The sequence below is a fragment of the Erinaceus europaeus genome, chromosome 7 (genome assembly GCF_950295315.1).
Source record: "Erinaceus europaeus chromosome 7, mEriEur2.1, whole genome shotgun sequence".
Classification (NCBI taxonomy): domain Eukaryota; kingdom Metazoa; phylum Chordata; class Mammalia; order Eulipotyphla; family Erinaceidae; genus Erinaceus; species Erinaceus europaeus.
This window is the reverse complement of record NC_080168.1, coordinates 15,120,203-15,131,633: the sequence shown is the minus strand read 5'-3', so window position 1 is coordinate 15,131,633 and position 11,431 is coordinate 15,120,203. Positions and strand designations below refer to the sequence as shown.

The following is an 11,431-nucleotide window of genomic DNA, read 5'->3' as shown; positions in this document are numbered from 1 at the left end:
CCGCGTCACGCAGGAGCCGCTCGCCCCGCCCAGGACTCCCATTGGCCAGGTGTTCGCGGGGGGGCGGGGCGACCGCACACGCGGGGAAAGCAAAATAGTTGGGCTGGGTCAGCCGGGCCAGGTGCCGTGGGCGGGCAATCCGATCCCAGACCTAGACCTCTGTGGAGGAGGGCCGGCCCCTCCCGCAGGGCTGTGGGGATGCCAGACGCACCCTCCAAGACGTGCTACCAGTATCCCAGACTCTCGAGACGATAAGCCACGAGCAGGTCAAACTCCCTTCTTTTATTGAGGGCTATCAAGTTGTACACGGTCCCCACCCGGTTCCGCTGTCAGTGCCCGCAGCGCTGCTCGCTGGGAAGGGGCCGGGTGGGGTCCCAGCATGCAACGCGGCAGCCGGGCGTGCGGGCACCCCGCAGGTTCTCCACCCTGTCCAGGGACCTCAGGCTGCAGGTCAGAGCGCGCTCCCCCTTCCAGGGAGGGAGCCCAGCGCTTGGTTCCTGGCTCCTGCCTTGTCCCTCCCATGCACAGTTGGGGGCGTGTGGTGGACTGAGGAGGTTGTACAATAAGCAGCACGGGGGGGGGGGGGGGCAGGAAGGGTCTCGATCTCCCAGAGACCCCGCCTGAAAATCGCAGAGGGCAGCAGTTTCCTGTCCTTGTAATTTAGAAACCTTCCTTCTTAGTGTCAAAAGAGAGCTGGAGAGGGAGCTGGGAGTGAGGGGCTCCACGCCCACGCAAAGCAAAGGCTCGATAGAAGGGGGGCAGGGGCAAGCAGCACACACATGCCCGTGATGTGTAGAGGCTGGAGAGGGGGGCAGGCTGCAGCACCGGGAGAGAACTGGGGGTGAGGTAAGGGCCACAGCCTGAGCTGCTTCTCCGTTCAGGATGGGGGACGGGGCACTGCGGAGGTGGGAGTCTAGGCCCCACCTCCCCACTCCACAGTTGGCACAGGTTCTCCCTGCTTGGCAGCTTCTGTGGTGGGTGGGCAGGCCTCCGAAGACTTGTAGAGGCGGGTGCAAAGGTGGCAGTACTGGGGCTGGGCTGGGGACCAGTTTCTAGCACCACACTCTGAGTCAAGGGATGGGAGGGGGAGCAAGGGTCCTGCCTACCCTCCTTGGAAGGCCCCCCCGTTCCTCTCCTGGGCCACGGCGAGCCCAGCATTGGCACCTCCCTTGACCAGGCACAGACACACAAACACCACACACGTGGAGCCAGGCGACACTCAGAGAAGCCCTCCATGGTGGCCTCAGTCCTGGGCACAGGAACCCTCTTCAGCCTTGCCTAGACCTGGGGAGAGAGAGGGTGGAGATGGGTTCAGCTGTCAGCTCTGGGACTCCAGGGAAGGAGAGTAAGAAAGGAGTGACATCAGTGGGGAAGTGCCATCTGGCTCCACTTACCTTGTGCACCTGTGGAGGAAGCTCATCTTCTGAGCCCTCCTCAGGCACGGGCTCAGGGTGGCGTGAAGCTGGCTGCCCGTCTTCTGCCCACCCTCCCAGGGGCAGCCGAGAAAAGTGAGAGGGAGCCCGGGGCACCATGCCAGGATCTGGAGAGACAGATACATACATTCTTAGTGTGAACACAAACAGGAACAAGAAGAGGGGTTCTGGGGCTGCTGGGGGATGGGTAGAAGTTAAATCTTCCGGGGCCTGGGCCCTCTGGCAGGTTCCTCCCATCCCTACAAGGGGCACCCCCTTCTTTCCAGACCCCCCCCCCACTAGATACCTGTGATGCCCCCGTAGCGCCTCTGGAACCCCCCCTGAAGGGTGGTGGTTTCTGGAGCTCCGGGCCGGGGTGTGGCACAGGGGTAGCTGGCAGAGCGCGGAATGGGTTGGGGGACCCGGCCACCTTCTCCTCCTTCTTCAGGGGCACTCTCCCCACTCTCGTCACTCTCCCGGCGGTGCCATAGATGCCGCTCAGGCTCAGCCTGGGCCTGCTGCTTGTGGAGCTGAAGACCAGAGTACTCATGAGTTCTGGGTGAAAGGATGCCTGCCTGCCTAACAACTTCCCCCCATCTGGGTATTGACTGGGTTCCCACTTACACCACCCCAGTCCCAGTGGGACTCCCTGTGTGAAGAGTGCATAACACACATAGGCGGTTTTTATGAGTTAAGTTCTTAGATCTGTGGGACAAGTCTGTGCATAGGTTGTTTTCCCTCCCAAAATTTTATGTCTTTATTTATTGGATAGAAACAGAAACTGAGATGGAAGGGGGAGATATAGAAGGAGAAAGAGAAATACTTACAGCACAGCTCTTCCCCCACTCTACATGCCCCCTTGCCCCGTCCCTCAAGTCCAACCAAGGACTTGAACTTGGGTCCTTGGGCTATTTATTTTGTTTTTAAATCTTACTTATTTTATTTTAATGATAGAGATAGAGACACAGAGAGAAATACCAGAGCACTGTTCAGCTCTGGCTTATGGTGGTGCGGGAGATTGAACTTGAAACTCCAGAGTCTCGGGTGTGAAAGTCTTGTGGAACCATTATGCTGTCTCCCTGCCCTGTGCACAGGCTATAATGGCTTCCATTTTATCTAGTCATCTGATTCTAGAACCCGTTGAGAGCTGGGGAGAGAGCTCAGCTTGTTACGGCACCATTTACATGCCTGAGGTTCCAGAAGCTACAGGTTCAAACCCTAGAACCACCTTATGCCAGAGCTGAGCAGTACTCTGATGCCTGCCCTCTCTGTCTCTCTTTCTCTCTCTCCCTCACTCTCATTAAAATAAATAAACCTTTTTTTTTTTAATTAGTTGGTTGTGGCTTAAGTAAGTATTGAGATTCAGTAGTAAACAAAAGAGCTTACAAATTACAAGATTCTTGTAAGTATTGAGATTCAGTAGTAAACAAAACAGCTTACAAATCCCACCCCCTTAGAAGACTTATATACCAGGGGAGGGGAGAGACAATAAACTCATAAAACAAGGAAGACAAAGAGACAGTGTATGAGTGCCGTTAGATGCTCACTGCCAAGAGGAAACCACAACAGGGAGATTCAGGTAGGTGGGCGAGGGAGGTTGCTCCCCAGGGTGGCCAGGGTAGCTGGTATAGAAGGGGTGAGAACAGAGGCCCCTTGGGGAGGTGGGTTCTCAGCAGGGCAGTGCAGTGGCCTGGCTGAGAACAGGCTTGGCAGGAAGGGATGGCCAAGGTCCACAGAATGGGGACAGTGGAGCAGGGAAGGCAGGGTTGAGCCCACTCCTTCTTGCTCCTTTGCCTTCCCGGGGCTTATGGCCCTGCCCCCACCCACCCACTCACCTGGTGCATGTACAGTGCATGCAGGCTCATCTCAGTAGACGCGTACTCCGACAGCACCAGGCTCTGCAGCTGTCCTTCCCACACACTACTCCCGGAGCTGGCAGTCCTGGCATCCAGCCTGTCCCCCAGGACAGAGACAGCAGTCATCAGTGTCTGAGCCCCTGTTCTCAGGTGGGCTGCTGGGGCCCCTGCTGACCCCTCTCTCATCCTGGCCTGCCTCTCCTTACCCAGATCCTGTCATGGTGCTGTGGGCCCGGCCTGTGGGAGCCTGGCTCGGCTGCAGGGGAGAGAAGGAACGCAGGGCCGAGGCGACTTCAGCCCTATGCCTGGAACCTTGCAGGTCTCTGGGAAGTGGGGGGCCCCGGCAGGAAGAGCCAGCAACCACATTTGCAATAAGGCTCAGTGGCTATGAAAAGAGAGGGGTGGTTAGGGTTCCCAGGTCTCAGTCCCGAGAAGCCCCAGGTCTCCCCCAGATTCTGCATGGGTGGCACAAAAAATAGGTTGGCATCCCCACCCCACCCAGTCCCCAACTGCCAGATCCGAGTCCACTCCACTCATTGTCCCCCAGCCCACAGTGACATACCTCAGATTCAGACTGTAAGGACTGGATAGATGTAAAGAGGGCATTTTCGGGGATCAGGCCCCCCTGGGTGAGGCCAGCTGCTGCTCCGTCCCGCTGCACCTGTTCCTTGAGGAAGCCCAGGAAGGCCGTGCTCTCCTGGGGCGGCTGCCAGCCAGGATTGGTGATGGCAAAGTGCATGAGTGACAGCTCCGTCTTCCCGTCCTCAGCTTGCTGGTACACGGAAGCCTCCGTCTGCCCGCCGGACAGCCACTGCCCAAGGGAGGCCAAGGTGAGTAGGAGAGCCCTCCACAGGAACACTTCTCCCTACCTTCCTTTCATTAATCTTTTTTTATTATTCTTATTGCCATTTATTTATTGGATAGAGACAAAAGTTGAGAGGGAAAGGGGAGGCAGAAAGGCACCTGCAGCACTTGTTCACTAATTGTGAAGCTTTCCCCCTGCAGATGGGGAAATGAGGATGCCAGGGCATGAACTCAGGGCCTCATGCTTGAGAGTTCAATGCTTTATATGCTGTGCTGCCTCTCAGGCTACTCTGTACCTTTCATGCTAAGGGCAGGCCTTACCCACAGAGAACAGAGCTCATGATATGTCTCCAGGTCTTGTCCAGGATGCCTAGTATCCACACCAAAAGTGGCCACATACTGAGCTAGTTGTTTTCTTCCTTCCTTCCTTTCTTTCCTTCTCTCTCTCTCTCTCTCTCTCTCTCTCTCTTTTTGCCTCCAGGGTTATTACTGGGACTTGGTGCCTGCACTACAAATCCACTGCTCCTGGAGGCTATTTTTTTCCCTTTTGTTGCCCTTGTTGTTTATCATTGTTGTTATTGGGTAAGACAGAGAGAAATGGAGAGAGGAGGGGAAGACAGAGGGGGAGAGAAAGATAGGCACCTGCAAACTTGCTTCACCCCCTGTAAAACGACTCCCCTTGCAGGTGGGGAGCCGGGGGCTCAAACTGGGATCTTTACACCGATCCTTGTGCTTTGCACCATGTACACTTAACCTGCTGTGCTACTGCCCGGCCCCAAATAGTTGTTTTCTTAAGGGGGCTTGGCCCAGGGTGCCAGCTTAGGGCTGAGATCCACTACTGTTTGTGCCCTGATGCAGGGCTGGCTGGCGGCAATCTGCCCATCTGTGACCTGCTGGCTCGGGAAGGGCGGCCTTCATGCCAGCACTACCTCGGGCCCCGGCTCCTGCCCTGGGCCAGCATCTCCCAGTACCTGGGGGTGTCCGTGCTGGCGCACATCCATCTGAGCAAAGGAGCAGGTGTCTCCAACCCCCACCACCTCCACCGTGAAGTTGCGGAAGAAGTCTATGATCTCCAGGGCCCGGGGGCGCAGGCAGAAGATGAGGATGAGGGGCGTGACAATGGGGCTCAGTAGCTCCTCCAGGATGAACACCTGCCGGGGGAGGGGCGGGATGGCTGTCACGGTCGAGGGAGCAGCAGGAGTGGGGGGGCCCTGCCCCTGAGCTGCCCGCCAGTCTCTAGCAGGCCCTAACTCCAACTCCACTCACTGCCTTGTACTGGAAGAGCTGGGCAAACTCGTCCCGGGTCTGCGAGCGGTGGGCATTACCCTGCCAGTGGTCAGGCATGTAGTGGATGTGGGCGAGGATCACGCGGAGCAGCTGCTCGGGGCAAAACACCATGTGCTGGTCTGGGATAAAGGACCTGGGGGTGGGTCAAGGTCACGGTCAGCCAGGCCCAGAGCACGCCAGCCCTGTGGCTCCTCCCTGCCCCGCCGGCCCGGCCCACCTGCACACAGTCACGGTGACACCCAGCAGCGTGACGGTGGTGAGGACGTGCTCCACGGCCAGAACGTCCTCGTCGTAGATGGTGAGGGCGATGAGCACGGCCAGGATGGAGCCGGCGAAGAAGGCGCCGTTCTTGGCCAAGAGCGTGAGCAGGGGGGACAGGAAGCAGTTCATGTACTTGGAGGCCGGCTTGTAGCCGCGGCTCAGGCGGGACTGCAGCTCGTGCTCCAGCTCGTTGAAGTGGCGCAGGTAGCAGCGGCCGTACAACGACCAGCAGCGTGCACCCAGAGCCCCCGGCTCCCGCTTCAGCACCTCGGCGTAGCTGAAGAAGGCGTAGAGGATCTGCCAGATGAGGATGAGCGGGCACAGCAGGAAGTTGGCGATGCCGATCCATAGGATGCGGTTGCTCAGCCGCTGCGCCAGCTCCAGCCGCTGCCCGATGCGCTTGTACTCAGCCTTGAGGCTCCACTCGTTGAGGAACAGGGAGCCGGGGCCCCAGAAGAGGATCAGCTCAAAGTTGTACTTGAGGCCGCGTGTGAAGAAGACGACCTCTCCCAGGCCGGGCAGGCGGAAGCGCAGGGGCAGCAGGGACTTGTTGACCAGCGCCACCATGTAGTTCTGGAAGCGCAGGATGCGGTGGTAGATGTCCAGCTCGGTCAGCTCGCGCTTGTGGATGCAGATCTGGTGTTCCTTCTGGGTCTGCACGATGCGCGCCTGCACCTCTTGCCACGTGCAGTACGGGAGGGCGGACTGGCGGGGCGAGAGACGGGGCGTGGGCTGGGGGTGCTGAGCTTCGGCTTGAAACAGGTGTGATGTGTGGGAGGCAACCCTCTCCTCCCCCTCCCCCTCAAGACATCTTGGGCCGTGGCGCTAACTGCCCAGCTTCCCCGTCTCACCATGGGGATGCGCAGAGCGTGCAGGTAGAAGGAGTGGATCTCCCAGTAGCAGCAGATGTTATAGATGAACTTGATAAGGCGGTGGACCCAGAAGACACCAGCAATGACCAGGATGGTGATAAGGGAGCCATTTTCCTGAATCCTGGGGTGGGGGGGGGAGAAGGGTGGCTGTGAGCAGTTTACTCCCATTGTTCTTATTTATTTTAAGTGTATGACTGAGAGAATCAGAAAACCATTCTGGGGACTGGGTGGTAGTGTGCGTAGTAGAGTACATGTGTTACCATGTGCACAGAACTGGATTTAAGACCCTGGACCCCACCTGCAGTGGGGAAGCTTCATGAGTGGTGGAGCAGATCTGCAGGTGTCTCTGTCTCTCTCCTACTTTATTCTCTCCTCCCCAACTTCCCTCTATCCAATAGATAAATCCAAATAGAAACAGAAAATTACTCTTCCATATGCAACAGTGGGCACTGAACTCAGGACCTCATGCTTGAGAGTCCAACACTTTGTCCCCTGTGCCACCTCCCAGGCTATGCCCTTGAGCGCTCTTGGCAGACCTACTATCCTAGAAGATTCAGCAAGGCTGAGCTACAGTCCATGCTCTAGCGCATTCGCTTCTGCCTCACACTCTACTCCCTTCCCCGCCTGCTAGTCCTCTTGAGGCTCTGGTGGCCTCTGACTGCAGCCCTTACCTGGCACTACAGACTTGGGCAGGCAGAAAGGCATCTGGCAGAGTGACTTTGACGGGGTCGGTAGGGTGAAGACTGTGGTTCACCATCTTGTTGGCAAATAGGATGTCGTAGTCCACACAGCTAACCAGGAAGGTGGTGAAGGCAACCACAAAGAGGAACTGCCTGGGGAGGTGGGAAGGGGGGGTGCATCCCAGGAGTCAGAGGCCCCAGGGCCTCCCAGCACAGCAGTAGGGGGGGGGGAGTCTGATAGCAGAACAAGACAGGGAGTCACCTCTGGGGAAATGGAGGGGCTGGAGAACTCCTCAGGGGCTTACTACAGCAGAGACCCAGAACCTTCTCAGGAAGTTGCCTTAGCCTCAGGAATCACAGAATTAGCCCACTTTTCTTGCTTGAACTTGGGCTATGGAGCCTTAGGCATAAAAGTATTTTTCGGCATAACCGTTAATGTTATCTCCACTGTCTTCTTTATTTATTCTTTTTACCAGAGTACTGCTTAGCTCTGGCTTATGGTGGGGTGGGGGAATTGAACCTGGGACCTTGGAGCTTCAGGCATGAGAGTCTCTTTGCATAACCATTATGTCATCTATCCCCACCCTCCACTGCCATCTTTCAAATGCTTTTAAAATCATAATCTCCAGTTAAGTAGATAGTTTTCTGAAAGGATAGAAACCCTTGGGGGATCTGAGGTCTTCTTTTAAACATGTATTTCCTTACTAATGAGAAAGGAAAGAGAGAGAACTAAAGCATCACTCTGGCACATGCAATGCCAGGGCTTGAACTTGGGACCTTAATGCTTGAAGAGTTCAGTGCTTTATCTACTGCACAACCTCTCAGGCCACCTGGACTCTTCTTATTGAGAGAGTTTCCCACTCGCTTTCTCTTTGGCAAGAATATGACTCCTTCCTAGAAGGATCTTTGTCTAGCAGCAGGCCTGGGGTGCACACAGGCAGAACAGACTCTTCTTTCTAGTGACGGGCTGACTCCTAAGACTTCCAGGTTGATCCATTCCCATTTTGTTGGAAGAAATTATCTGAGTGAGTTCTCTACATGGGAGAGTTAGGGCTTGGGAAGTTTCTGTCTAAGGGAGAGTGGGGGGGTGTAAGGTGAGAGTGGACAGGGAGATAACAGTGTTTATGCAAATGACCCAGATGTCCCAGCCATAGACCAAAGTTGAGCAGTGTTTTGATTTAAAAAAAAAAAAAAAAAAAGGAGAAAGAAAGGTGAAGAAGTCAATTTTGGTGCCACATCCAGTCCAGCCCTGAACTCTAAAAGACTTGCAGAGCTGTGAGCCTAAAGCAGAGTTGCACTGGTGGGTGGGACCAGGATCAAGCTCAAGAGGAAAGACCACAACATCCACCCCCTTGTCTACTTACATGAGCTCAAAAATCTCCCCAATGAGCATACAAGTGAATCCATTCTTCTGATGTAAATTATAAACGTGCAATTGTTAAGGAAAAGTGATCAGAGGGCAGGGGTTGATAGCATAATGGTCATGCAAAGAAACTCTCATGCCTGAGGCTCTGAAGTCCCAGGTTCAATACCCCAAACCACCATGAGCCAGAGCTGAGCAGCGCTCTGGTTAAAAAATAAAATAAATAAGTGGTCCGGGAGGTGGCGCAGTGGTAAAGCTTTAGACTCTTAAGTATGAGGTCACAAGTTCAATCCCCGGCAGCACATGTGCCAGAGTGATGTCTGGTTCTTTCTCTCTCCTCCTATCTTTCTCATAAATAAATAAAATAAAATCTTTAATAAATAAATAAATAAAGTACAAGGTCCTGAATTCAATCCCCAGCAGCATATACATCAGAGTAGTACCCTGGTTCTCTTTCTCCTTTCTCTCTCATTAATTAATAAATACAATTATAAAAAAAAAAGTGATACAGCAATTGAGGCTTTTGTGGTACACACCTGAGCTTACTAAGGTCTTGGCATTGTGACTCTGGCCTTGGTCAACTTACTAAACTTCTTGGAGCTTTTGTCTACAATAGATACTGTCAGCAGTACATATGGTGGGAATAACAATGAGAATGCAAAACATTCGACACTGCTCTGACACATAATGAATAAAGGACAGTACTTACTATGTTATTAGCATCGTATCACAAAAGGAGAATCATTGGTAGAGATGTTCTTTATAAATTAACACCACAAAGTGCAAGACACACAAGTCTTAGTGAATGTGGGTATCAATAAAACAACGATCGTTATTTTCCTGGGCTCTTTTAGCCTCCAGATGAATTTCCATCCCAACTTCCCATCAGAGAGTTGGCTCCAAGAAAGAACTGAGGGTGCCAGAACCCCAGCCTGGAGACACAAAAGGATATTCGAGAGAAGAAGAGATCGAGGTTTTCAATGTGGTGCCAAGGTGCTGTGGACAGAAAAGCAGAGACGTCAGAGTCCTGGAGGACTTCGGATACCCTTGTTCCCTCACTGTGCTCCCCAGTTCTGCTCCCACCCCTAGTCCAGCTGTCCTGTTCATGCACTCACACTTGCTCCCCTCAGGCACGTGCACCAACAGGTCCTCCTCCCCAGGGGGAGAATCACTGTAGGAGGCCTCCAGGCGCTGGTATTCAGTGTCAAACTGCGCCATCACGGCCACCCCCTATACGCCTTGTCCACCTGCGCGGAAGATGTGGAGAGACCCAGGTTGAGGCTAGGTGCTTCTCATGGGCTGCCCTGCCTACTTGGCCAGAAGCATCAAGAAGGAATCCTTGGGTTTCATCTCTTTTCCCTGTATCAAGCCTTGGTTCATGGGCGGAAAGGGAGCAGTAGTAATCCACAGAGAGCAGAAAACTCAGGACTTGGGATGCCTTACCTGACCACAAGGCCAGTTATTCTCAGAATCCCTACTGCATGTCTACTGAGGCTCTGCTGGCCTGAGGTCAGACTCAGCCCTTTTGGGTAGGTGGGCTGTTTCATCTTCTAGTTCAAGGAAGAGAGAGGTCCCTCCCCTTACCCGCCTAGAGCAACCCTGGTCTCGTGAGATAGTAGCAGGTTGGAAGCAAAAGTTGGAGATAAGTGCATGGCCCTACCAGCTCCATGGACAGTGTCTGCTCCACTCCAGCCCTCGGTGCCCTGGCTCTGCAGCTGCTGAAGGAGAAGGTGTCAGGCCCCGGAGGGGAGTGTGGGGGGATCTTTCTAAGCCCAACCCACCCACCACTGAGGAGGCCAAGCCTGGGGCAGGGAGGTTGCAGAGAGAGTACACCTCCCCAGGGTGCACAGGTCTGCCACCACATCCAACTCCAGGCTTCTCAGAAGTGGTTTGTTGAACATGTGGGCTGGTGGTTCTTTGCACTTTGTCTCCAGCGCCCCGTGCCTGTCTCAGGAAGCAGCCAGGCCTCTCTGGGTGCACACAGCCTCTGCCCCCAGATCACAGATGAGTCCTTTCTGGATAGGACCTTTTTAGCCCCTGCTTCCTTGGCACCAAACATCCAGCAGGCGGACGTGGAAAGTCATGGCCGGGTCAGTTAGGGACACGAGGGCCTGGGTGACTTGTGGGTCCCCCACAGCCCCGAAGCCAAGCACAGTCCAGGTGGTTTAGACGCTGGGGTCCTGGCTCCCGGCCCCACCTGTTCGCGGCGAGGTCCCCCGGGCTGGTGAGGGGCCCAGCCCTCGAGGACTCACCCGGCCAGGGTGGACACAGAGCCCATGGAGCTCCAGCCAGCTGGGCCTGGACTCAGAGGTTCCCGCGGAGTTGGGGGGTGAGGATCGAGCCAGGGCGACAGCTGATCCCCTGGGTGGGTTGGCTCGCCTCCCCGCACCCAGGCGCGCCCCGGGGTGGCCTGGCCCCGGCCAAGGGCTCGGCTCCCAACAGCGGACAAGCTGACGCGCGGCCCCGCGGCCCGCGCGCGCCCCCCTCCGCGCGCTCCCGACCATCAAAACATTCCGGCTGCGCGCCCTCGCCCCGCCCGCGGCGCCCCTACCCCCGTTACCCGCCGCGAGCTCACTCCGGGCTCCGCGGGCACCCTTGTTCCGGCCCGACCCGAGCCCCGGGATTCCAGTGAGCGGCCTCGCGGTTCACCTCGCGAACGGTGACCCGGCGGATTCCAGGGGTTCTGTCGCTCCGCGGGGCTCAGCCCGACCCGGAGCGCTAGGCCTGACGTCTGCCACTCACTGTCACCCACAGCCATCCTGGCCAATGAGCGTAGGGGGTGGAGACACGGCGGCCAATTTTCTGCTTCCGGGGTGGGACTAAGGCTTGGGGGCGGGCCCTGGGTGATCGGGGAGCCAATGACGTGCCGCACTCAGGGCGGGGGCGCAGGCTCCGG

General features: G+C 55.9%; 1 protein-coding gene across 14 annotated transcripts; it reads right to left on the bottom strand.

Annotated features, from left to right (window-relative positions):
* Nucleotides 1-267: 267 nt before the first annotated feature.
* Nucleotides 268-11,277, bottom strand: ATG9A (autophagy related 9A). 14 transcript variants are annotated; one of them, XM_060193850.1, is made up of 16 exons: nt 11,096-11,277; nt 10,186-10,253; nt 9,651-9,782; nt 9,488-9,531; nt 8,537-8,601; nt 7,164-7,325; nt 6,472-6,613; nt 5,577-6,325; nt 5,339-5,492; nt 5,044-5,223; nt 3,831-4,079; nt 3,475-3,653; nt 3,248-3,365; nt 1,720-1,942; nt 1,395-1,540; nt 268-1,284 (listed from the first exon to the last, which is right to left on the bottom strand). In XM_060193850.1, the coding sequence occupies exons 3-16, from the start codon at nt 9,751-9,753 to the stop codon at nt 1,279-1,281; spliced, it is 2,520 nt and encodes an 839-aa protein (XP_060049833.1). In that variant the 5' UTR covers nt 9,754-9,782; nt 10,186-10,253; nt 11,096-11,277; the 3' UTR covers nt 268-1,278. The 14 variants fall into 14 exon arrangements, with proteins under 14 accessions (XP_060049833.1, XP_016042427.1, XP_060049834.1 ...); XM_016186941.2 differs by having other exon boundaries at nt 10,196-10,253; XM_060193851.1 differs by having other exon boundaries at nt 10,186-10,250.
* Nucleotides 11,278-11,431: the final 154 nt, after the last annotated feature.